Source organism: Myodes glareolus, chromosome X, assembly GCF_982192425.1.
Source record: "Myodes glareolus chromosome X, mMyoGla1.1, whole genome shotgun sequence".
Lineage (NCBI taxonomy): Eukaryota > Metazoa > Chordata > Mammalia > Rodentia > Cricetidae > Myodes > Myodes glareolus.
The window spans coordinates 107,506,974-107,533,172 of record NC_142053.1 but is presented as its reverse complement, the minus strand read 5'-3'; the positions used below and the strand labels follow the sequence as shown (position 1 = coordinate 107,533,172).

General features: G+C 39.0%; 1 protein-coding gene across 5 annotated transcripts in view; it reads left to right on the top strand.

The window, feature by feature from the left end:
- Mid1 (midline 1) overlaps positions 1-25,997 on the top strand; it is a 356,681-nt gene extending 330,684 nt beyond the window's left edge. For all 5 annotated transcript variants that reach the window (XM_087902599.1, XM_048446262.3, XM_085685095.2 and 2 more), the window contains exons 8-10: positions 9,655-9,816; positions 15,237-15,444; positions 23,356-25,997. In XM_087902599.1, the coding sequence (XP_087758725.1) occupies positions 9,655-9,816; positions 15,237-15,444; positions 23,356-23,704 (719 nt within the window). In that variant the 3' untranslated portion in view covers positions 23,705-25,997. The remainder of the gene's footprint in view (positions 1-9,654; positions 9,817-15,236; positions 15,445-23,355) is intronic.
- Positions 25,998-26,199: the final 202 nt, after the last annotated feature.

The window sequence follows — 26,199 nt, the reverse complement described above, 5'->3', positions numbered from 1 at the left end:
AAACCATGACTAGAAGCAACATGTGGAGGAAAGGGTTCATTTCATCTCACAGATTACACTTTACCATTCAGGGAAGTCTTCTCAGGAAGTCAAGGCAGCAATTGATGCAGAGGCCATGGAGCAACACATTTATAGGCTTGCTCTTCACTCTTCTTGCCTTGTTTAGCACACTTTTTTTTTTTGGTTTTTCAAGACAGAATTTCTCTGTGTAGTTTTCATGCCTGTCTTGGAACTCCCTCTATAGACCAGGCTGGCCTTGAACTCACAGAGATTCACCTGCTTCTGCCTCCCAAGTGCTGGAATTAAAGGCGTCACCATCACCACCCGGCAAGCCTGCTTTCTTACAGCTCTTGGGACCACCAGCTCAAAGGTGACACTGTGAACAGTGAACTTGGCCTTCCTATTGCAGTAAATAATCTAGAAAATTCCCACAGACTTTCCCATGGGCCTACCTATTGAGTTCTTTTCTCAGTAAGGTTCCTTCTGAAATGACTCCAGCTTGTGTCAAATTGACATAAAACTAGCCAGCACGGCAGTAAAAATAAAGAGCACATCAAAGTAGAATACAATAGCAGTCACTTTTCCACAGAGATGTTTTGAATATATCCATATCAGTTTAATGTGTTTTTATAAGAAACCCCTTCCTTCTCAGCTTTTCTTTCGTAGTACATATACTTCTGAAGTACATGGTGCTTTAAATAGAAGTGTGGTTGAAGATTAACTATAAGAGTGATACAGAAACACGGTTGGCTTCACAGTGACAAAAGTGCAAATGATCCATCCACGTTAACGCCCATGTAGACACTTTCTCAGATCTCTCTCCCTCCCATCTCTCTCTTTCTCTTTCTCTCTCTTCTTCTCTTACCCCTTCCTTCCTTCCTTCCTTCCTTCCTTCCTTCCTTCCTTCCTTCCTTCCTTCCTTCCTTCCTTCTTTCCTGCCTTCCGTTAATTTGTTTGCCATTGGAAACACTCATAAAATTCTTGCGATTTTCTAGGCACGTGTAATGTATGAGAAGACTGATTCATGAAATGTTATGTCAAGGACACTTTTGGCAACCGATTTTGTAGGTAGTTACAAGAGAGGAGTCAAAAGTGGATGTGACAATAAGGCCTTGGGTGGGGGAGTTACAGTTAAACTAACTCATGAAAGGTTGTGGCCACATGGCTGCAATGTAAGGGTATTTGCAGATAGCTGTGCCTATCTGCAGATGGCTGGATCATAAGTAAAACCAACAGAGAGTAAAGTAGTGGAATGTACTGAAAGATTGTATCTGATGCCTGGCTGTAAATTTCCATGGGGAAGGGAAAGTAGTGGAAAAGCAGAGGAAGAACCATAGCCATGGAGCTGGCTTCAGAAAGCACATGTTCTTGGCCTTCATTCACACCCAGAGACTAGTGCTAGGCCGCAGAAAGCTGTTCGGGTCACCCCACACTTGAATTTTATGTCGGAGAGTCCTGTTCAGGTGAGCAATCCGAAGATAATTTGTGCCAGCACTGAAGAGGGAACAGAATGAGCAAGAAGCAAAGAGAACAAGTAGGCCTTTCGTGTCAGCTCACTAAAGAGTAGGGTTAACCAAGATCTCTAAATGACACTCAGCTGAAAAGACTCCTCAGCCTGGAGCTGATTTAGTCCAGGAACATCATCACCGTCTTTTTCTTGCTCTTAATGCCTTTTGAAACAAGTTTAAGTAGCATTCTTCCTAAGTCTGTGAATTCTTCTGAAGTCATTCTTCCCCAATTGTATAGGTCTTGCTGCATGGCATTAATAAATGTCAATTTTCTACCTTCCTGTGTATTTTTATGCCATATGTGAATATTTACTTTTTTTTAAGTAAATGTAATAAGAGACCATTCTTTTTTGGCACAAATAGTTGCCTCATTTCTTCCTGAAGCAGTATGGTGTCTTGTTTCAAGGCTGTACCCTGATTTATCTGCCACATCTTCTACTGATGAACATTAGCTCTTTTCCAATGTCTGCAAACATTGCCCCCAGTGGATATCCTTGCATATATTCTCTTTCATGCATGCAAAATTATATTTCTAGTATAATCTCTTGAGATATTGTTAAGAAGAGATTATTTGCATTTTAATTTTGATTGACATTACCAAATTGCCCTTCAGAGAGGTGACAGGTGATGTTTGAAATGCATTTTAGCAGCTGTAGGAGATACATTTCACTGATCTTGGACATATGTACTATAAGCTAAATGTAAGAAACCCAATTCAAAGCAAGGTAAACAAGTATTATCTACAGGATGACATAATAAATTTAAGGTGTAACTTAACTAATAAAGAATCCATAATACATTAACCCACACACTGACACATTATATAGTACAGAAGGGAAAACACACACACAAAAAGAATAATGGCAAATATAGTTTTCTTCATTTTAGGAATTATTTTATATTATATTTTATTACAAATTATATTATAAATAATTATATTGCAAATGTTTATAACAGTTTTTAATGTATCATATTGCTAGTATATTGGGTAAACTAAGCTAAAGATTGCATCAGACATAAAGATGGAATGCAAAAGATGGCAAGAACATGTGGATAAGTGAATGTTATATGATGTATAAGTGAACATTTGATAAATTAATATTGTGAGTAGAAAAAAAAAATGGAGTTATTTAATACCAAAAGGGAAGTTCTTGGTCCATGTGAGGAATGTTGTATTTCTCTGAAACAATTTTTGTTTGAATGAGAAAAATCATTCATTTTATTTTTAGCAGGATTATCTCCGCCATAGCTTCTTACAGAGTCCCCATGTGAAAGGCTCTCCTTGAATGCTGTTTGTCCATCCGCCCTATCCTTTGATAGAATAGCTTTCATTGAGAATATCTATTGGTGCAACGCTACTAAAAATTGGAAAACATTTTCAAAAGCTGCCCAGGACTCCTTGTGCCACTAGGCAATCTTTGATTGTTTCTAGGACATGGTTCCCTCACTTGTTGTAATAAACCATAGTTAATTACTTTCAATTGGATTTAATGAGGGGAAATTAGATAATATCTTTGAATTTTGTTTAATCTCATTAAATTTCTCATAAAAATACACATCCAAATGCAAAGTTGATATTACTGCTTTTTTCATTGTATTGACAGAATTATGACTGCATATGTTACTAACGTTTTTATTAACACATAAATACATATTTAATTTGCAATGTTTACTGAAACTACTTTTCATATGGTTTTTTTTTAAACCTCAAATTGGGGCTTTTGCCAGCAAGTTCTTCCTATTATTTACAAAATAAGCAGAAGTCACACTTCTTGAGGCCATGATGTGAAATAGTTATATGTATACAATGCAATCGTTTTGAAATCATTTCACGAAAGTTATTAAGAATATATTATTTTTTACCAGGAAGAACGAAAAATGACTCACTTCTGCCCAAACTGTTAGAAGAGAGAAAGGTTGTAAGAAATCCACAGGCACCCTCTGCAAACAATGTTCACACTGCACCATGTTTTGCAGCAAAATGACTGTTGCCATGCAAGGCTCTCAAATCCCCAATGTAATTAAAATCATTTAATATGCTACAGTAGGAGAGAGATGCTTTTGATTCATTGTCAATGAAAAATACTGTACAAAGTCAAAAGGCTCAATTGCGCTTCATTATGAGCAAATGACCTTCTAGTTTCATTTGTTGTTTTAATATTTTACCTGAGTCACAGTCTGTGAATAGCAAAGCACCCAAACAAGTCTGGGAAAAAGTGAAGTTTCAGTCGGGATAATCATGTGGATGTTTCATAAACAGATGAAGCAAACCTGCCTACTAGTCTTGGCACAGTGTAGTGTCGAGGTAGCGTAGTGCCATGTGTAAGAAATGAGATGGTACTGGCTGCTATAAGGCCAACACTACCAATATATTTGAGGTGTACTCCATGGCACCCCCACATAAATGTCCCAAAAGAAAATTGTCACTGTTGTTTTCTTGGCATTTGCAATAAATTCTCAATCATTATCCTGGCAATATTCGTAATAAAAAGGGAAGCAAAAAACCAGTTAGTGTTTATGAAGATAGCTTACTCACTGTATAAGTCACACCTATAGTCAAAGAAATTTCAAAGAATTTTACTACACTTATACTCAAAGAAAAAAATTTAGTGACTTCTTCAAACTGATCAGGATAGTCAGTTTCACATCCTGTCTTTTTGGGGAGGTTTTGATACATTAAATCTTTGTAAGATTTGTGATTGGAAGCCAAGTTGCAGTTTGAACTAATTTCAGACATCTGCTCTATGATATTGCTGAAAGCATCCCTCACCACATGAAATCAAGCTTCAGGTATCTACAATGACGAGAAAGTTTATTGAAAGCATTTTTACCTTCCCCCCCCCCTTTTTTGGCAAGGTTTCTCTGTGGAGTCTGTCCTGGAACTAGCTCTTGTAGACCAGACTAGCCTCTAACTCACAGAGATCTGCCTGCCTCTGCCTCTCGAGTGTTGGGATTAAAGGTGTGTGCCTCCACTGCCGGGCACCTTTTCCCTCTTTGACCACAGTGGTCATTTCATTATAACATGTGCAATTAAACATGAACAGCACAAATGCAGTGAAATTGATAGGATTCTCATTTGAATCTGCTGAGTGCTATTATTGTTTTGCATATATGCCTGACTGCTGTTGACAGAGACCTAAGGATATGAGTTGATTATCCTAAGATAGGAAAGCTAATTTTGTTTTGTTATTATTTTTATATTATTGATATTTTCAACAAGTAAATTATAGACCTCTTGGGGATTGGATCGTAGAGTTCAAAAGGACCGTACTTTTGGTTGGATCAAAATCTAATATTTGGCTGCAGGCTCCAGAAATACAGGGTTTGTTTTAGTTGTTTTCTTTAAAAAAAGCTATAGTGAGAAAGGATCAAAGAAAATATAGAGTAGGGAGAGCCTCCTGTCACCATAGCATTTGGAGACATTTTCTTTTTTCCCACTTCTTATATTAAAAATAGATTTTTTTCCTCATATAATATATCTTGATTACAGTATCCCTTTCCTCTACTATTACTCCCAGTTCCTCACTACCTCTGCTCCCATCCAGATTCACTCCCTTTCTGTCTCTCATTAGAAAGGAACAGGCTTCTAAGAGATAACAACCAAACACAGCAAAATACATACATACACACACACACACACACACACACACACACACATATGTATGTGTATATATATATATATATATATATATATATATATAATCAGGTAGAACAAAAACCATCACACTGAAGTTGAACAAGGCAGCCTAAGAGAAAGAAGGGTCCTAAGAGCAAAAACAAGAATCAGAGACCCACTCTTTCTTATACTCAAGACCCCATAAAATTACTAAATCACTTAAGAATTTGCTCAACATCCTTAGTCATCAGAAAAATGCAAATCAAAACAACTCTGAGATTCCGTCTTACACCTATAAGAATGGCCAAGATCAAAAATACTGATGACAACTTATACTGGAGAGGTTATGGGAAAAGGGGAACATTTCTGCATTGCTGGTGGGAATGCAAGCTGGTACAGCCCTTTGGATGTCAGTGTGGTGATTTCTCAGAAAACTAGGAAACAACCTTTCTCAAGACCCAGTAATACCACTTTTGGGTCTATATCCAAAGGATGCTCAATCGTGCCACAAGGACATGTGCTCAACTATGTTCATAGCAACTTTGTTTGTCATAACCAGAACCTGGAAATAACCTAAATGCCCCTCGACTGAAGAATGAATAAAGAAAATGTGGTACATTTACACAATTGAGTACTACACAGCAGAAAGAAATAATGACATCTTTAATTTTGCAGGCAAATGGATGGAGCTAGAAAACATTATTTTGAGTGAGGTAACCCAGACACAGAAAGACAATTATTGCTTGTACTCACTCATAGGTGGTTTTTAAACATAAAGCAAAGAAAGCCAGCCTACAAATCACAATCCCAGAGAACTTAGACAACAATGAGAACACTAAGAGAGTCTTATATAGATCTAATCTACACAGGACGTAGGAAGTAGAAAACGACAAGTTCTCCTGAGTTAATTGGGAGCATGGGACCTTAGGGAGGGCTGAAGGGGAAAGGGGAGAGGCAGAGAGGGGAGCAGAGAAAAATATAGAGCTCAATAAAAATCAATAAAAAATATTAAAACAAAGAGGGGTGCAAAGGGGAAAGGACTGGGAGAAGAGAAGGGAGAGGAAGCAGTGATAGGGTTATTAGAAAAACTAAAAAAATACTAGGCTGAAAGCTATAATATACACCCAGAGGACCTGGTGCAAATCCATGTCAGTCCTATGCTTGTTGCTTCAATCTCTTTGAGTTCATATGAGATTTGTCCCTGTTGATTTAGAGGACCTTGTTCTCTTGGCGTCTTCCATCCTCTCTTGCTTTCACACTCCTTCTGCCTCCTCTTCCCTGTGGTTCCCTGAGCTATCCCTGAGGGGAGGAATTTGATGGAGACATCCCCTTTAGCTATGTGTTCCAAGGTCTCTCTCTTTGCATAATATCTGCTTGTGTCTTTGTATTTGTTCCCATCTGCTACAGGAGGAAGGTTCTCTAATGATGGCTGAATAAAGCACTGATCCGAGGTCTCTGGGCTACCTGCTCTCTGGTTCTTGGTCACCCGACCAGAATTGGGTATGGGTTCTATCTTGTGGAGTGGAGTAGCCTTACAGCAAATCAGACACAAGCTTTGTGCCTCCATTGCACTAGCACATTTTGCAGAAAAAAACAGCATTGTAGATCAAAGGCTTTGTGGCTGGATTGGTGTTTACATTTCTCTTTTGGTAGCCTGCAGAGTACCTTCCCATACCAAAGACACCATATATGTTGGTGAACGTTCTATGTGGGCAGCAGCTCTACCTCTCCATATTCAATGAGTTGCGTAGATGTGGTCTTTTACAATGGGACCTCCTGTCCATTTGATGAGAGCAACATGTTCTTTTAGCAACTACCTAGGTTGTTTGGGGATTTCCATGGGAACCCTTTGGCCCACAACTCAATAGGATATAACCCAGTCCCAGTACTGGATGCTTTGTTTTGTGGTAAGAGATGGCCAATTGGGACTTGGAGGTTTTCTTCTTACCCAAGGGAGACTTGGGAAGAAAACGCAAGGTGCAGAGTTACAGACAAATTGAGGAGATGCTGTCCTGAATTATTCTACTCAGTACTAAATGTGGTTTCACACACTCAAACTCCTCTATGAGTATCAAGTTATTATGCTTACTTTTTTCAAGTCTCAAGGTCCTGTAAGTAATAGAAAACTCATGAGGCCAAATGACTCTTGGGAGTAACTGAAAAAAAAAAAAAGTATTCCCTCAAGATCCAGAGCATGTGAGGCTGGGGAGATAAAGTGCTTACTTTTCAAGCATAAGGACCAATGTTCGGTTTTCCATAACCCACAAAGAAAGCTAAAAGGCATTGCAGCCACCTGTAATCCCAGCATTTGGGAGACAGACAGAAAGCCAAAAGGAATTGAAGCCCCCTATAATCTCAGCATTTAGGACACAGACAGGGGATCTCAGGAACAAGCTGACTAGCCAAACTAGCCAGAACTGGTGAGTTCCAGGTTTAAGGAGAGATCCTGGCTCTAAAAGTAAAGTAGAGAACAATCAAGAAAGGCACCTGGTATCAACCTCTGGCCTGCACATGCACTCATAAGTGCACTACACAAACACACACACACACACACACACACACACACACACATGAACATACACCAAAACGCAAGTTGGAGAAAGCATTTAGTAGCAATTAGTATATATAATTCAAAGACAGATTTCAGGGACCTCAAGACTACCCTGCAGTGCTATGCAAATATTTGTGAGTTGGTGTAGATGTATATTTCTGAATTTCTTCTCCCAGAAAGGTCTCATTAGGTTCTTGGAGAGCTGTTTGTTCAGAGTTGGGTGAGGTATAAGTTGCCTTGAGATCAAAGGAACGAACCCTTTGACTTGCAAATGAACCAAAAAGGAAAAAGGGGCGTGATTTTGAAGTACCTCAGGAAGTGGAAGGGTCTGGCATTCTCCCAGGGACTAGTACTGAGAAAGGAAACGTCATGACAGCCTAGTCACCAGGGAAATGGGAAAAGGTTCTATTGGAGTGGAGATTGATGGATGGAGAGAGGAAAGTTGGGCCTGATACCAAAAAGAAGTTTCTAGCATCAGTCAGCTGCTAAACAAAATGGACTTCCTTTTTCCTACATGTCCTTCCAAGCCTCATAAATCCTCAGCTTGTTTCTCAACCCACATCCTGCAGAATGAAACCAGAAGAGCAGCCCTACTTCACTCTGGACCAGTGATACCAGGGATACAGCTGGTGAAAAATCCTATCGACACTTTCCCAAGATCCACACTGGGCCCCCAGTTGCCCCTAAGTGCTGGTGCTGCCCCAGGTTTCTCTGAATCCACACTAATAGGATTATAGAGCACCTTGGTGATCACTTTTAAATCTCTTCCGTTAGAAGTTGGATGGAGTCAGCTGACCTGTGCTGGGTTTGCTGCTGCATTGACCTAATGATAAGGCTGTTGTCTTAGAGGGACTAGTGCTGTGATGAATCACTATGACAAAAAGTACCTTGGGGAGGAAAGGGCCTAATTTCACTTAAACGTCTATATTACTGTTCGCCAAGGGAAGTCAGGTCAGCAACTCAAGCAGGGCAGGAGCCAGGAAGAGGCAGGAGCTGATGCAGAAGTCACGAAGGAATACCACTCTACTGACTTGCTCATCCTGCTTTCTTGCAGCATCCAGGACCACAAATCCCAGGATGTCACCATCCACAGTAAACTAGCTTCTCCCACTTAACTCTCAAGTTACGATAATGCCCTTACAGAACAATCAGTGAGGAATTTTCTCAGTTAACGTTTCCTCTTCCCAACTGACTCTAGCTTGTGTCAAGTTGACATAAAACTAGTCAGAATAGCTTCTCTCCTTGCCTCGTTTGTTGAAATAAGCAGACTGTTTCCCAAATGTTTTCCCCATAGCAATGGCAGAGATGCAGGGAACCAACAGAAAACCTCAAGCTTACTCTCGCAACAAAGCACATTGTCCTTTGTGCTCAAGTCAACAAGTCATGTGACCAAACCCAAAGCCACATGGCCAAGCAGTATATTCCTCCTTTTTAGAGAGAGAATAGCTACAAAGTCACTTTGGCTTGGATATGGCCAAGAGAAGTATCAGAGGCAAAATGCAGTCAACTATGTCAGTGTTGATGAAGTTAGCTCTTAGTACATGCATCAGCTACCCTCACCATCTGTGAGTTTCTCAATTCATGAGAACGAAGCTTGAATGACCTATGTCATTCAGGAGAGGGTAAGATGGGGGGGTTCAATCTCTGGTTAATTTTGTTTCTGCCTCACGGCTCTCAATAACATACCATGTGCATGTTCAGTGCATAAGATCCCAGACAAAAGCACCTTCGCTGCACCCATTCACACAGACCAGAGTTTGCAATATAAGAATCTTCAGTGATTTGTCCCAGGGGGAATGCTCAAAGGGAACATGTAATTCAAAGTGAGCTCTTGATATAGATAGCATGTTGAGACCAATTTTGTTGGTTATCCCATATAAAAAGTAAAGGATTTCTCCATTCTTCAATGTTTACAGCTTAAATAACCTAAAATTCTGCCAACATTGCCTGTGATTGCACCGGTCTGATTGCCTTTGCAGGTCTGTGTAACTCGGCTGATAGCTGGATGATTGTGCCCAACATCAAGCAGAACCACTACACTGTGCATGGCCTACAAAGTGGCACCAAGTATATCTTCATGGTCAAGGCCATCAACCAGGCAGGCAGCCGCAGCAGTGAGCCTGGGAAGTTGAAGACAAACAGTAAGTGCTGTGAACTCAGCTGAGCTGTCACCTCACATTTGCTCATCGCTTGGCTAACACTCCTTCCTCTTGCTTTGCTTTCTCCTTTTCTGTCTTGGGCATCACTGACAGGCTCAGGAAAAGCAAGGAAAGAGCCAGTGTGAAGTGCTGACGTTCCCAGCAGCTACCCCTGGGTGTCAAAGTTGATTCTGTGTCTTCTAGGTCATGTGGCCATTAATTTCTTTGCATATAGTTGCTCTCATGTCTTGAGAAAATAGTCCTGAAGAAGTTCTTGTGAGAAATTGAACAGGTGCCTATAAGGCCTGATAAAGAACCCTATAAGGCCTGATACAGAACCCACGCTGTAAATGTTAGATAGGATTGTTTTCCATAGTAGAAATCAAGTTCGTAACTCTTTCTTCAGAAATTCTTTGTTTTATTTCAAGTATCTGTCTGGGTCTGTGATTCTCAATCATGGGCAATTTTGTCTTTCCTCCCACAGCCCCAGTCCATGTAGCATTTAATAATGTCTGGAGACATTTTCCTGCGTTATCACAACTGAGGAGGATGCTGCTGGCATCAAATGAGTGGAAGACAGGCATATTAAACATCTATGGCATAGAGGATGCTCTCAACACAATGAATGATGCAGCCTGTTCTTGTGTCTCGTGGTTCTGTCATTTTACTGTTACTGTCACTGTCTCTGTCTACATGTGTTTTGTTTTAACCTCTTTTCTTTCTTTATATCTTTTTGATCTAGAAATATTATGCTATGTCAATATGGTGCTGTGCTGTGGGGTTGCCAGTCAACAGAAACAATAAATGAGTTCTCAAGAGGAGCTCTCATTTAACCATATCCTTGTCTCCCAGAGCATGGTAGCACATGATTTGGTCTTAGGACAAGCAAAGGATAGAAGAAGAACTCTGGATTAAGCATGAGAAAGCTGAAGCCCTGCCACATGCTTGCCATGTGACCATGAAACTTGTCTTTTCATATTTTCTTAGACAAAACCATTTTATTTCGTGAGGATTGTAGATTCCCAGAAAACCTGTAGCTATTACAAAGAGTCCTGTATAGCCTGTACTCAGTTTGCCCTAGAGTCAATGTCTTACATGACCCTGACTCATTTGTCACAACGTAAGAAGTTAACACTGGTACATTTCTGTTGCCTAAGTCCTAGGCTTTATACAGATTTTATCGTTCCTTTAACAGGATCCAGCCTACGACCTCATCTCACCTTTGGTGGTTCTTCACATTCTCCCCATTTTTAAGAGACGATTTTGGTTCTTCATTTTTAAAACAGGAAAACTTAGCCTCATTTATAAACTGATAAATTTGAAACAATTTTGAGAATTTAAGAATAATATTACGCCATGCTTTGTTAACAATCACAGAACACATGAAAATTAACTTATACCTACTCAGGTCAACAGCTTTTAATTATACTTGAGCATGCATTTGACCTCTCAAAGACTGGTGGAGTTTCTAGCAAATTGTCGATCCTGTGCACCAGGCTGCGGACACTGTGACAACATTTAGCTCCTACAGATGGTCTTCTCTCACGGTAATTATAGACTGCTTGAGAAGACAGAACACTAAGCCTTAGTTATCATTGTATTTCTGAAGTCTGTAATGGCAGTAACTCATGAAAGTGTAGAACATTCAAAAGAGCATCACCCTGTATAGCCGTGGTGGCTTTTCAGGGTAAGGAAAGATTAAGGGATATGAAGAAGAGGGAATATCCCATGACAAAGGAACAACATGTACAAAGGCCCAAAGAAAATATTATATTGTGCAATAGAAAAGGAATCAGCATAGTAAAAATAAGATATAAGTTGACAGGATAGCTGAACAATGAAGCTAGAGATAAAACCCGTATTGTAAAACTAGGCGCACTGGTGCACACCTATAATCCCAGCACTTGGGACAGTGAAACAGGATCCCAAATTCCAGACCAGCATAGCCTTTGTCGTGGAACAAAGCCCAGTAACACCACACCATACATACATATATACATACATACACACACACACAAACACCCCCAATACACACACACACACACACACACACATACACATCAGTTTTTAAAAAATATAAAGTAGCTAAGCCTGTTCTCATACGCCTATAATCCTACCTACAGGAAGAACCTAAATTCAAGACCAGTTTAGTCTATAGAACGAGTTCAAGATCAGCCTGAGCAATTTAGTGAGACCCTGTCAGATATGGCTTAGGACATAGTAATATGGCTTAGGACATCAGTGACAGAGTGATTGACTACAGTGTGTGAACCCATGGTTCCCATCTCCAGCATCACAAAACAAAAACAAACAAAACCAAATGGTAAACCCATTATGGGTCATGAAGCAGTTGGTTTTTTTTGAGAGCAGTGTTTGAGGGGAGATAGGTTGACAGGTTTATATGGTAGGGGCTGGATGAGGATCTGCAAAACATGATTTGTTACACTGTGATGTGGTGAAGGGATTAAAATCAAGGAAGATTGACAGCTGGGGAATGTGTCCAGAGATTATTATGAGAGTTGTTCAAGCAAAAGAATAGTAGGCAGGATAAGGTCATGTCCTCTACAAATGGTCTAATGAATTAGGTTTGTTAGTAACACAATCATTAACTTCCTTCTCAAGCTAATTTGTCTTCATTGAAGCCAAAGCCTGAAAGTTGGTAAGAATGGGCAGCGGTTTGTTTTTTGAAAGACCTCTGTGGCCCAGACAGAATTGGCTCAATGAGGACACAAAGCATGGGTCCCACTGAAGCTGGTGGGCCCTTGCTGTGTGAGAGAGTGGCTGAGAGCGGGGGGGGGGGGGGGGGGCTAAAGCAAGCAGGCAGTTATCCATGGCAAGTCCCTTCTTCCTGAACATTCTGCTGCTATTCCTCACTGGCATTAGGCCAAACAGCACTCAGGCCTACATAAATGGTGAGCTCCGAGATGGAATTTTTTTCCTGCTCTGCCCATTAGTGTCAAATGATTTTTACTCACATTTGCCTTCCACCTTTAAAAATTGGAATATTTTAAGAAAGCGCATCTTTGTTCTCTTCTGAGCTTATTCCATGACTTATCCCTAACAGTTGCTGGCATGAACATCCATGGAGACTTTTATATTTTTACAAGGCAAGCCAAGTTTAAACTTTAAAATGTAAACTATAGGTATAATCCAGTAGGTCTGATAGCCTCTGAGAGCTACCTTCTTGGTCCTTGAGGGCTTTTTTTTCCTTTTAAGTCAGATTTATATTCTTTTATCATTTTTATTTAATTTATTTTTAGTATACAGGTATCAATTTTATATCCAAGTATAAGCCCCAAAATTAGAAGTTTAAGTTTATTATAACACAAAAATGATACATTAGAAATAAATTTAAGACTATATAAGACTATGTTCAAACATCCATAAAACATTGAAGGTCTCAATAAGATACAAATGAGCAAAAAATTCTTTTGAGAATTTCAGATATTAGTACTGTAGTTACATTTTTCTTCTTCTCCCTCTTCTCCTTCTATTTCTTTCCATATCCCTCCCACCTCTTCTCAAATTCTTAGCTTTCTCTTCTTTAATTATAAATCTTACACAAACACATATGTATAAATATATGTGTGTGCATATATATGTATGTTTATAAATGCCATATGCTGTGATCATTTAGTATTACTCACATGTATTTAAGGCTGACCTCTTTGGATTAGCTAACCTATCAGAGGTTAGCTAGAGGTTAACCTTAGAGAAGACTGATTCTCCCTTTCTCAGCAACCATCAATTTGCCTCTGTCTCTCTTCTAAGGATGAAACCTTGTGGGAAATTTCCAGTCCACATTGGCATGTCAACTGGCTTCCCTTTGATATCTACAGAAATATAAAACAAGGATCAGTAAACTGCAGTTCAAGGACCAAATTTGAATACCTACATTTATAAATAAAGGTTTATTTACATATACCCATACCCATTCATTTATCAATTTGTGACTACTTCCTCACTACAAAGACAGAGTCACAAAAGAAACCACATGGCCTACATAACTGAAAATATTTATTTTCTTATCCTCTGCAGAAAAAGTGCGCTCGTCACTGACCTAAAGGCAAAAATTTTTGAGGTTCTGGTGTTATGTTTAAATCCAAGCAGAGCCACCCATATTTAAGTGAACACAGTTCTCTATGAGGTCTCCAGCCCAAGCATGCATTGCTTACAGTCATATTTATCAGGCTTTTTTCCTGTGATTCCATGGGACTTGCATGCTGAGCAGAAGGCCTTTCCTAACTACAACAGTGGTTGTGAAGTTGGACAGTGTGTTATCACTACCAAATTGTATTTTTGTTTTCTGTTTTAAAATGTTCTATACCCTATGTGGTAATAGCCAATTGCCTGTACTCAGTCCTAATATTGAAGTGACAGAGAAGTAACAGTTACATCAAAATTCCCATAGATGACTGTGCCAGGATTTTTAATATTAAACTTTTCAAAACACAAGTGTGAATAATGAAAAAGAATTGTATCTATTATATGTATTAATAAATCCAGAAATAGAAAACTTGAGCATTACTATCATTTACCCTTGCTGAAAAAATTTTTGAATATATAGTCCCTAAAGGGTTACACTTTTCCTTTTACCAAGCTCAGAACGATGTGTTTGAGTGTTTAGAACACTCTATATTCTGACTTGAAATCTTGATTTATTTGTTCTTTGTTCTGGAGTTTATTTAGCATGGGTGTAATTCAGGCCTGATTAAATATGTAAGTCCTTGAAAATAAGGTCTTTCTTCATTTTTCTCCTCCGTTCCAGGATGTTCTTCAGCCAAAATGCACCTGTGCCATGATCCTCCTATCCTATCCAAGGTTGATCCTTGCCCATTCCTTTCTGAATAGTTACAGAGCAACACTGGATCCCTCTCTAGAAACCAATTAGAAACTCAAGGAGGCACAACCATGCTCTTGTTCAGCACTGCTGTCCCTAGAACATAAAAATTCCTGCCTAATTTTTTTGAGCATCATAAAAAGTGTGAATAAATAAATACCGTTTAAAAACTGTTTCTAAATATTAAATTGCTATTAGACTATAAGATACTCTTTTGTGGTAGGAAGTCTAGTTCAGGGAATAATGGCTTGTTTTAGGCTTTACCTCTTTGTCTGTATTTCATGTGTATGGGTATTTTGCCTGTATGCATGTCTGCAAACCATGCACATGTCTTATGCCCAGTAAAGTCAGAAAAGGGCATCAGATCCACTGGAACTAGTGTTACAGATAGTAGTGAACTGTCGTGTGGGTATTAGGATCCAAACCCAGGCCCTCTGAATGAGCAGTTCATGCTCTTAACCACTATGCTATGTCTTCATCCCTTGCTTCAGACTTTTAAATCTGACTATGAGGAGATACCATTTGTTACATTCCAATAAGCAGTACTTTTTCACTTCTTTTTCTTCTGTGAACTTGTTTCTAGGTCAGCCGTTTAAACTGGATCCCAAATCTGCTCATCGAAAATTGAAGGTATCCCATGATAACCTGACAGTGGAACGAGATGAGTCATCATCCAAAAAGAGTCATACGCCTGAACGCTTCACCAGCCAAGGAAGCTATGGAGTGGCTGGAAACGTGTTCATTGATAGTGGCCGGCATTACTGGGAAGTGGTCATAAGTGGAAGCACATGGTAGGCAGAATCTATTTTTCTCCAGCAGTAAAAAGTGCAAACTATTGGGTACTTTGTCAAGGATATCAATAAGCTACTTTGCACTTTATCAAGGTTATAAGTTTATAACCAGCATCCATTTTGAAGAGTAAAACCTACCACTACAATAATGCTACATGGCAAACATCCTCAAAATCAGTGTGTCTTCAAAGCAACCATTTACTAATGTATTAAACACATATATTTGTAGGTTAGCTGATAAGGATTAATCTCAACTGGGTTTATACTTTAATCTACAGGTTGCGTCTAGGTCTATTTTATGTCTGTTCCAGCAATGCAGAAACCTAGCATGCTAGTACAGGCCTATAATCCCAGTATTCATGAAGCAGAGGCAGGAAGAACTAGAGTTCAAAGTCATCTTCATGTGTGTGTATGTATATATACATGTACACACACACATACACACACACACACACACACACGTATAGAAAGAGATAGAAATATAGTGAGTTCAAGGCCAAAAGAAAAAAAGGAGGTGATGTCATTCTCATTTTACAGATGACGTGACTAAGGACCCAAAGTCATAAAATTCACAGTTGGTAATTACAAACTCTGTAGTCAGGGGTCTAACTTTTAACTAGGAGCCCATAAATAAAGGACAAGAAAGTTAATGTCTTGATTTTACAGGTCAGAAAATTTTTGTCCCAAGTACTCAACCTGGAGCTGTAATAGTGGGAAAGCAGCCACAGACAATGCATGTACAAATGGGTAGGACTGGGTGCCAATAAACTTCATTTGTGAGAATAGGCAAGGGGCCAGAGTTGACCCCCTGGGTTGTAGTTTGTTGATCTCTGCTCTAACCGCCATAGTATGTATGCTACTACTCACTGAAGGGCGATATAGCTTTAAAAAGTTATAATTATGGTTTAACACATGACCAAACGTATTTAATGAGTGATAGCTGACATGAAAGAAGGGAAGTTGTGGAGAAGGATTCAAGCGGGAGAGGGAGGAAGATGAGAGCAGTAAAATTCATTGCATAAATATATGAGACTGCCAAGTAATAACATATTAAAGCAAAAATAAAACTTGAAACCAATATTCAAATGTACAAAACCTGAGATTCATGAGGACAGCAACAGTGTTTGTTTCAATCCAAGAATGCCAAGGCACTTGTAAAACAAGTCATTTTCGTGTGAATCCTTGCAAATAATACAATGTACACAAGGTGCACATAGCGAGTACAAGTCAACCCAAATCTAAGGAACCTTGCACAAGTGGCTATCCCCACTCTCTTAATAATGGTATCTGTGTAAGCCTAGCAGGTAGTTTTTCATCTCGTATTATCCTCTTGATTCTCTTTGCCTAGACTCTTTTCTTTTTTTCCCTTCTTTTCCACAGTGTAACTTATTTTTATTTTTTTTTAATTTTTATTGCTTTTATTGAGCTATACATCCTTCTCTACTCCCCCCCTTCCTCCCCCTCCCCTTCTGCCCTCTCCCGTGACCTTCACACTCCCAATTTACTCAGGAGATCTTGACATCTTCCTATGTTGATCCATGTATGTCATTCTTAGGGTCCTCTTTGTTTTCTAGGTTCTCTGGGGTTGTGGATTGTAGGCTGGTTTTTCTTTGCTTTATGTCTAAAAGCCACTTATGAGTGAGTGCATATGATAATTGTCTTTCTGGGTCTGGGTTACCTCACTCAATATCTTTTTTTCTAGATCCATTCATTTGCCTGCAAATTTCAAGATGTCATTACTTTTTACCATTATGTAGTACTCCATTATGTAAATGTGTCACATTTTCCTTATACATTCTTCAGTTGAGGGGCATCTAGGTTGTTTACAAGTTATGACTATTACAAATAATGCTGCTATGAACATAGTTGAGCACATGTCTTTGTGGCATAATTGAGCGTCTTTTGGGCATATGCACAAAAGTGGTATTCCTTGGTCTTAAGGTAGGTTGCTTCCTAATTTACTGAGAAATCACCATACTGATTTCCATAGTGGCTGTATGACCATTTTCATGTTCTAACAATCAGTCAGATGATGGAGAAGACGTCCTACTTCTTCCAGGGCTGTGGGATTCATTGGCACTTGAAATTTACGTGTGTGCCTTTGTGTGTGTGTACATTTGGAGGCCAGCTGCTTCCTCAACCGCCATCCACATTATTTTTTTGAGACAAGGTCTCTTACTGAATCTGGAGTTTAAGGATTCTGCTAGATATGCTGGTGAGCAAAGATCCTTTTGTCTCCATTTCTCTAGTGATGGAATTATAGGCACAGACCACAACACCTAGCATTTTTCTCTTTCTCACTTTTTAAAAATTTTATTAAAACACAGTTACTTCATTTCTCCCTCACTCTCCTCCTTCCCTCCTCTGCCCACTCCTCCCAAATTCATGATGCTTCCTCTTCTTTAACCATTTTAAACCATTGTGGTTACACACACACACACACACACACACACACACACACACACACACTCTGCTGAGTTTGTTCTGTGTTGATGCATGTATGTTTCTAGGTCTGACCCCTTAGTATTAAATAATCAGTCAGAGGGTTCATCCATAGGGAAGACTGTTTCTCCCTCTCTCAGAAGTTAATTGCTTATAGGTTTTCATTTATGAGTGGGACCTCACATTTCCCCCATCTATACTATGATGTTTACTGTTGTTGAATTGTTCGGTTCTTGTTAATATAATCATGTTGCTGGAATGTTGTAAGTATAGCATCACTGTGACAGTTAGCTTTTTACATGAAACCTGAAGTACCAGGCTTGAGTTCTCTGTATCAATTGACCCATCTCCTCAAATTGGCAGTTGAAATTTTTAGCTATGTTGAGCAAGTTAAAAGCACAAAGGGAAAAAGAATTTATGTGCAGAAAAGCAAACATTTCTAGTTAATTAGTGCGCTTTATTAATCTGGTATTTCAGAATCTAGTGTTTAAATGATTATAACCCCATTAATTATTTGTGATAAAAGATACCTGATCATTATGATCTCATTGCCACTGATGAATAGTATGGAAAATTGCACCAGACCACTTTAGCTACATAAACACAGATCAGTATTACCTTTAAAACATGTTCCAGATGTCAAAACTAACTCGTGTGGGAAAAATAAATTGCACAATTAGTTGCCACACATTGGGTCTTTACATGCAAACCTGATTGTGTCAGTTTAAAAAAATCACATGTAGAAAGTAGATTTGCATTTCCTTGATGGTAACAGTAAGGAAACATTGCCCTCTACAATTAAATGCAAGTGACGTAAAACAGTTAGTGACACACACATATTTGTTTATGAAATATATGCTTGATTTTAAATTAACATGTACATTATGATACATATAATGGGGCATGTTAACATTGGTCTGTGAAGTACAGTTTTTGTATTTGTTAATTGCTTTATGTCTCACTGCATCACTTAATGAAACATTATATTCTGCCTGCACTTTTCAAGTTCAATGAAATTATGTACATAGTTTCACAGATTAATGATAATATAATGAAACTTTCCCTTGCCTAATGGACTGTGCACTTGATTATTTTCTTGCTGTCAAGTGCTGCTAACATGCACTTGGTGTTAATGAAATGGTGTTAAGTAAGGTAGTAATAGTAGGTTCATACCAATATTACTAGACAAAAATTTGAGAGGACAGCATTAGATTTCTGTACTTTTCTTCTAATTTTAACTTTCTGATTTTCTAAATGAAGTCAGCCCTCCCTGTTGAAGCTACTTCAAAGGGTTCAATGGAGGTTAAAATGAGAAATAAACATTAGCATTCTCTAAGTTAAACATGGTCTGCATCATCAAGAAAGAAACAATACAGCTATTGTTCTTTGGGGATGCAAATTTAAGTTCCATGTAATCTGAAAAATTAAAGTAGTGTCTGCTGAGTCATAGAGTACAGTTTCAAGGGAGATATTTTAAATTGCAAAATGCACATCATGGAGCTAGAGAGATGGTTTAGTTGTTAAAGTGCCTGCTATGCAAGCACTAGGGCCTGAATTATGATCACCAGTATCCACGTAGAAGCCAGGTCTTAGTTGCACATGCCTGTAACTCTATTTTGGAAGAGGGGAAACACAGACAGGAGGATTCCCCAGAGCTGACTGGCTAAACAGCTTAGCCAAATTAGTTAGGTCTGGATTTAGTGAGAGAAACAAGAGAAGACAACACCCAGTATTAAACTCTTGCTTTGCATGTGTATGCATGGGCATGGGAGCACATACACACACAAACACACACACACACACAGAGACAGAGAGAGGAGAGAGAGAGAGAGAGAGAGACAGAGACAGAGAGAGAGACAGAGAGAGACAGAGAGAGAGAGGAGAGAGAGAGAGACAGAGACAGAGACAGAGACAGAGAGGCGGTGAATATTCCAAAAATGTATTGGTTTGCTCTTAGCAAATAAACAGAAGTCAGTCAAGGATCTTCAAAGATAAATGGGGGTGGGAAACTTAAGCAATCTCTGACTCCAGTGCATGAAGTCACAAGGACCTGGTTCCCCTGCTAAAGCAGGTACATCCTGAAGCTATTTATTTATTTATTTATTTATTTATTTTTCCATTCAAAAATTTATACTTCCTCCCCTCCTCCCATTCCCCTTCTGCTCCCCCACTCACCCTCCTCCCTTTCCCTCCCTCCTTAAGAGAGGGCAGGGAACACTGCCCTGTGGGAAGTCCAAGCCCCCCCCCCATACCAGGCCTAGGAAGTTTTGCATCCAAATAGACTAGGGTCCCATCTAAAGCTTCTTCACACCTCATACCCACTGCCTGCCATTGAGAAACAGTGTCCCTGATCCTCTTCCAACTTCAGGATCCTGTGCAAAGATATTGCAATTGCATAATCTGATCCAGACTCACACAGAAATGGGCCTTCTGGGTAGTACAACCCAGAACTATCTGTGCACAGGAAATTGACAGGAGGGACACAAAGTTACTGTGTTGATAACAGCAGGGCTGGTGCACTGATTTAATGGATTGCCAATATATCTTCTTGAGTTGTAGCATGTTTTCAAACACGCCTCTCTCAAATCTATTGTATTTTAGATCTAACATCTGATTTTTCTTTTTAAAAATGTTATTTTTAACAAAGACCAGTGAAGTTTTTCTCTCTGCTCACGGTCAGGTATTAGATGTCAATATCCGATTACACTTGTTTCTGCTCTAACATATCAAAACTTGAACTCAGGGGTTTTCACTCTTGATTAATAGTGATGTGTTTGGCTTATGATAATAACTGTGAAATGTTTTAAATATTAAAGGGCATGTCTCAGTTACATAAAAAGAGAATAAGAAGCTTTGAATATTGTAGGAAAATTCTTTAGATTTTTTTATTTTTGAGTAATAAGAAAGGATATTTAGAGTAATGGAATAGCTATCTGCTCAGTAGAATTTAAAATATTTTTTAAATTCTTTTAGAATTTCGTACAATGTATTTTTCATACAATATATTTCCTCAACCACTTCTCTTCCAACCTTTTCAACCCTCCTATCCCTTCCCACCCAATTTTAACATTACTTCTCTCCTTTTTTTTTCTTTTTGCCACATTGAATCCATAAAATTTACTTTTAGGTGTGTGTGTGTGTGTGTGTGTGTGTGTGTGTGTGTGTGTGTGTGTCAGAAGAAGGTGTTGAATCCCTTAAAGCTAGATGCAGGTGGTTGTGGTTGTGAGTCAGACTCAAATCCTCTGAAAGATTAGCATGTATTCTTCTCTTTTTTACATGCTAATCTCAATTTACCCTCCCTCCCTTCCCCCTCCTCCCACCTTCCCTTCCCTCCACCTGCTCCTCAGAGAGGGTAAAGCTTTTCATGGCGAGTCAACAAATTCTGTCACATCCCCACCTTGAGGCTGGACTAAGGACCTTCCCTTCGTGTCTAGATTGAGCAAGATTTTTCCTCATAGGAAATGGGCTCCAAAAAGTCAATTCATTAGGTCCCACTGCCAGTGTTCCCACAAACTGCCCAAGCCGCCTACTGTTACCGGCTTTCAGAGGAGCTAGATTGGGCTTATGCAGGATTCCTAGTTGTCTGTCTGGAGTGAGCTCCCACTAGTTCAGGTCAGCTTTTTCTGTGGGTTTCCCCATCCTGTTCTTGACCCCTTTTCTCATGTTATCACTACTTCCTCTCTTCAACAGAAATCTGGGAGCTCTGTCGGATTGCTAGCTCCACAACTAACCACTGCATCTGCATCTCTACATCTGCATTTCTGCATCTGTTTTCACCTGTTATTGGATGATGGTTTTAGGAGCTTGTGTCTCTTTCCCCTTCCTTGGCAGATCCTCGTATGTCTCCCTCTTTGTTACCTTGCATAAAACAAACGATGGCCAGCATGTACTCTTTATAATCCATTTCTCCAGCCCTCTCAGAGATATTTTTAAAACTTTAACACATAGTAGGAAATATAATCGGAAAGGCAGTGGTGTATTGCACAATTTCTGATGAGAGGAAGATGGCATGAAATGTCAATTGAAGTTGTGTCCATTTGAATCATACTAGGTTTAAAGTCTGATTCCTGTACATACTGTTAGTGTGTCATTAGGTAGTATGATAAAATAATAGTTGCAGAATATCACATGCCAGCCATTGTGATTAGGATTTAAAAATACATTTTTTTCTTTTACTCTGTTACTTGGGAATATGGAGACTATACTTGTTCCTGTATTATAGATGAGACATTGAGATTGAATGAAGACAATGGACTTAACCTTATAGCTGGAAATCATTTTTTTCTGTTTGCTTTTGCCAAAGTTCGTTCAAAGCCATGGACAAACAGAAGATGTGGTAACAATCATAAAGCTTAAAGTCTGTTGAAAGAGTAAGCTTGCATAGAATCGCGCTTTCCAGCATGGCAGCCTTGCACCACAAGTGTAGTTATTAAAATGTACATAATGGAAATCAAAATCCATTACAAGCATGACTAGTACCCCAAGTCAGTCACTCAGAAGGCTGAAAGCAGAAGGTTGTGAGAGTTTGAGGCCAGTGTGGGCCACAGTGTGGAACTATTTTTCAAACTAAATAAATAGACATAGATAGATAGATAGATAGATAGATAGATAGATAGATAGATAGATAGATAGATAGATAGAAGCAGGCTCTTCCATACGAATGCTGAGGTTATACGCTGATAATCCCATGGGGGGGGATGAACAATAAATGCATTTCTGACACTCACCGTCCTGAATATCATAGCTCAGTCGGGCCTACCTTGAATGTTCTCTGACGACTTACGTGAGTCTATAGTCAGACTAATTTCTTTAGCACAAAGCCCTACTTGTAATAACATCTTGATTATCTCACATCCTTTATTGTCTTCAGTACACTGTAGTGTATAGTATCAGTTTCCCCTCATGATGCCCAATGTCTTACAAAAGGATGACATTGTATATCACAAAATCAGAGGATAATTTTGCGACTGTAAATTGCTTTTAATAAGGTAAAAAAAAAAAAACTTAAATCCAGGCATTGGAAATCACAGATTGTCTGTAAATTTAAGGTTGATTTCATAGACTCACAGCCACAGTTCCAATGCCCAGTGGCTATATGGGGTTTACGATGACTGTACTGAACAGAGCAGAACATTTCAATTAGAGAAAGGTCTGAGTTGATCAGCCACTGGTCCAGAGAATTTAATGTGCAGGCATGCACAAAAAAAGAACCAAAGCAGCAAAGAGGAAAGTCAGGATTCTCTTGCAACACTTAAGCTGAAAAAAGGATTGTAGGTCAACATGCTGGCCACCTTCCACCTCTTTGTGCTTGGTAAGGACAATGATAAGTATTTAGATTTAAATACTCTTCCAGGGAGAGACCAGGGACAACAAATAATCACACTTTAACAGCCCTATGGTCCACAAAACAAGTTTTACTCGCATGCAATGTGGTTTATTTTTCTTATCGCGGCTGTTTTGTCTCTGCAGGTATGCCATTGGCCTTGCATACAAATCGGCCCCCAAACATGAATGGATTGGGAAGAACTCTGCTTCCTGGGCTCTCTGCCGCTGCAACAATAATTGGGTGGTTAGGCATAACAGCAAGGAAATCCCCATTGAGCCAGCCCCCCACCTCCGGCGTGTAGGCATCCTGCTGGACTATGATAATGGTTCCATCGCTTTTTATGATGCTTTGAACTCCATCCACCTCTATACCTTTGATGTGGCGCTTTCGCAGCCGGTGTGCCCCACCTTTACTGTGTGGAACAAGTGTTTGACGATTATAACGGGTCTTCCCATCCCAGATCATTTGGACTGTACAGAACAGCTACCTTGAGCATCCAGTCCCAGAGCAGCTCTGAGGAGTAACAAAGGTTGAGGCTGTTTAGAGGATTGAGAAACTAAGGCTTCGAGAGTGTGATTAAATCTCCCCAGTTTGTCCAGAAACCAGCTCAGATAGGGCTCAAAATGAGAGATTTCACTTCTTTTATTGTGTTTTGTATTAAGTACAGGCTTTAATAATTTCTTTGATTTTTTGTATTTAGAGGAAAATCTATAGATTATTTATAAAAGAAACATAATCTGGATTACAGCTCGTAGGAATCACTTGGTTTTGCGCCTTAAGAAGCCCATAAGTTTACCAGCCCTTTACCAGTTTCATTTCATCAGTGTATGGGCTTGCAAAAACCCTTTTGTAGACTTGTGTGTTTATTCACTTTCCCACATTCTATTTCGTACTGAGACCGTGTTAGGTCCTGTCACTTAGAGTAACAGAGTATGCAGCTATTTAAAGAGCAAAAGTCATTTAGAATCTAGTAAGGAAGTAAACAGGCTTCCTTTCTCTGACTTAACTTGAGATATCTTAACTATGACTTCAGAAACTTGTATTGGATCAAATCGTATGGGGACTAAGGGAGAAGGAGAGAATTAACTTTGGACCTTAAGTTTAGTTGTGACTGATGGGATGATCTGGGGAAGAAAAAGTTTTCTTAACCCTTTAGTCATGTTTTCACCCATTTCTCCAGGGCTGACACTTGGGCGAACATCATGAATGAGATTACAATTGAACATTGTCATTTTGAATCTTACAGATGATTCAAGAATTCATGCTGATTTGGATGTTATCAAAAGCGGAATTCTGTTTCATGTCATAGAACTGCTTTTCCTTTCCTCTTACTAGTTATTTTAGGCCTGTGAAATTCTTTCACCACATTTAATAGGTAGCCTATTTTGCCCTGCCACAAAGCAAGTTTTCTTTTTCTTTCTGGGTCTATGGAAATTAACATGTTCCGTTACAAATTCCAATCCTGTTTTCAATTGATTTTGTTCTCTAGGACATCAGCACATGGCCTTGAACATGTCCAAATGTAAGTCACCAAAAACAGTATATATGACAAATGATATGACACACTACAGAAAACACTCATCACCAGCGTACATGCCTCTAAAGCTACAGTCTTTAAAAAGCACACTTTGAAAGACGTAGACATCCCCCTATATCCCAGTATAGTTTATCATAGAGTTGGAAGACAAAATTTCAAATTTACTGTTCCAGCAGGGGAATCTGTTAATAGGTCCTATTAATAAAATTTCAGATAAAATCCTTTTCGTGCTGATCTGATACAGTGCAATGGTCCCTGGATTAAGACTTCCTCAGGTGGTCTTTGACATAGGACATTGCCATGGGTTCACTTGCTAAATGGTTTAATTGCTAAAATATTTATCTGGGCTACCATGTCAGCCAGCCATTGACTGAAAGACTGGTAGACTGAAGAATTGGGTTTGTTTTTAATCGAATCAACTATTTCCAGAAATTACTCACTACACTCTCCATTTAAGCATCATGTGGTCACAATTGATGTACTTGCCAATCTGGGCTTCATGGAAGACAAAGCTTCTATGTCTTTTGTCTCTTCGCTGGCAGATGCTGTCCTTTTTCTTAATGGATATATTTTATATATTTACTATATTATTTATACCCAGATGAATATTTTGATAGCAGCTTAAGACAATTTCACATCTTAAAAATGGACATCTCAGTGGAAAAAAATCTTCATTTTTCTCTAGGAATATTTTAGGACTTTTGACAATACAAAAATATGTATTTGCCTTCCCTGAATAAACTGAAAAGTTGTCTCAGTCATTTTTATGTACATTTGGGTAACTGTATAAAGATATTTTAATGCACTTTGTACACTTACAGGTTCTAAACAAAAGGGTCTAAAACTCGATTTCTGAGTTTTTAAAAACTCATGGTCTCCAGGTAACAATAAATGCTACAGTTTGCCTTATGATGTTAACATAAAGCATTTCCTAGAAGGACACTATTTCCGTGAATATGTTTTTCAGTATAAAGATGTTACTATTCAGATTTTCACTGCAAGCTGTTTAGGGTGTGTTTTGACTATTTTTGTAAGGACAAGACAAATTCTGTTATAATTTTGTTGTGGAAGTCTTACTCTTGGCTAACTTAAAAACATTGTGGATGTAGCAGTTCCTATTTCCAGGTTGTCACATTTACAGGAAAATATGTATATGGTGAAAGGCCACAGTGTTCAATTGCTGTAATGATGTAGAAAAGATTTCGTGTGGATTTTTTTTTAAGTCGAAAAATACATGATGTAAACATTTGCTGCAGTATAACCCTGCATTTCCTTTAAACAAACTGGCGCCACTCACAGGAAGCATTTCCATAGAGGGGCAAAAGAGATGGCAGTGCTGATTAAATTAGTACAATGAAACTGATGAGATGCCAGCAAAGGCTGTAAAGGCTTGGCACCATGCGTATGTGAATGACTCAGCTGCCAAGTGCCCTGAGTGCAGAAGGGCTTA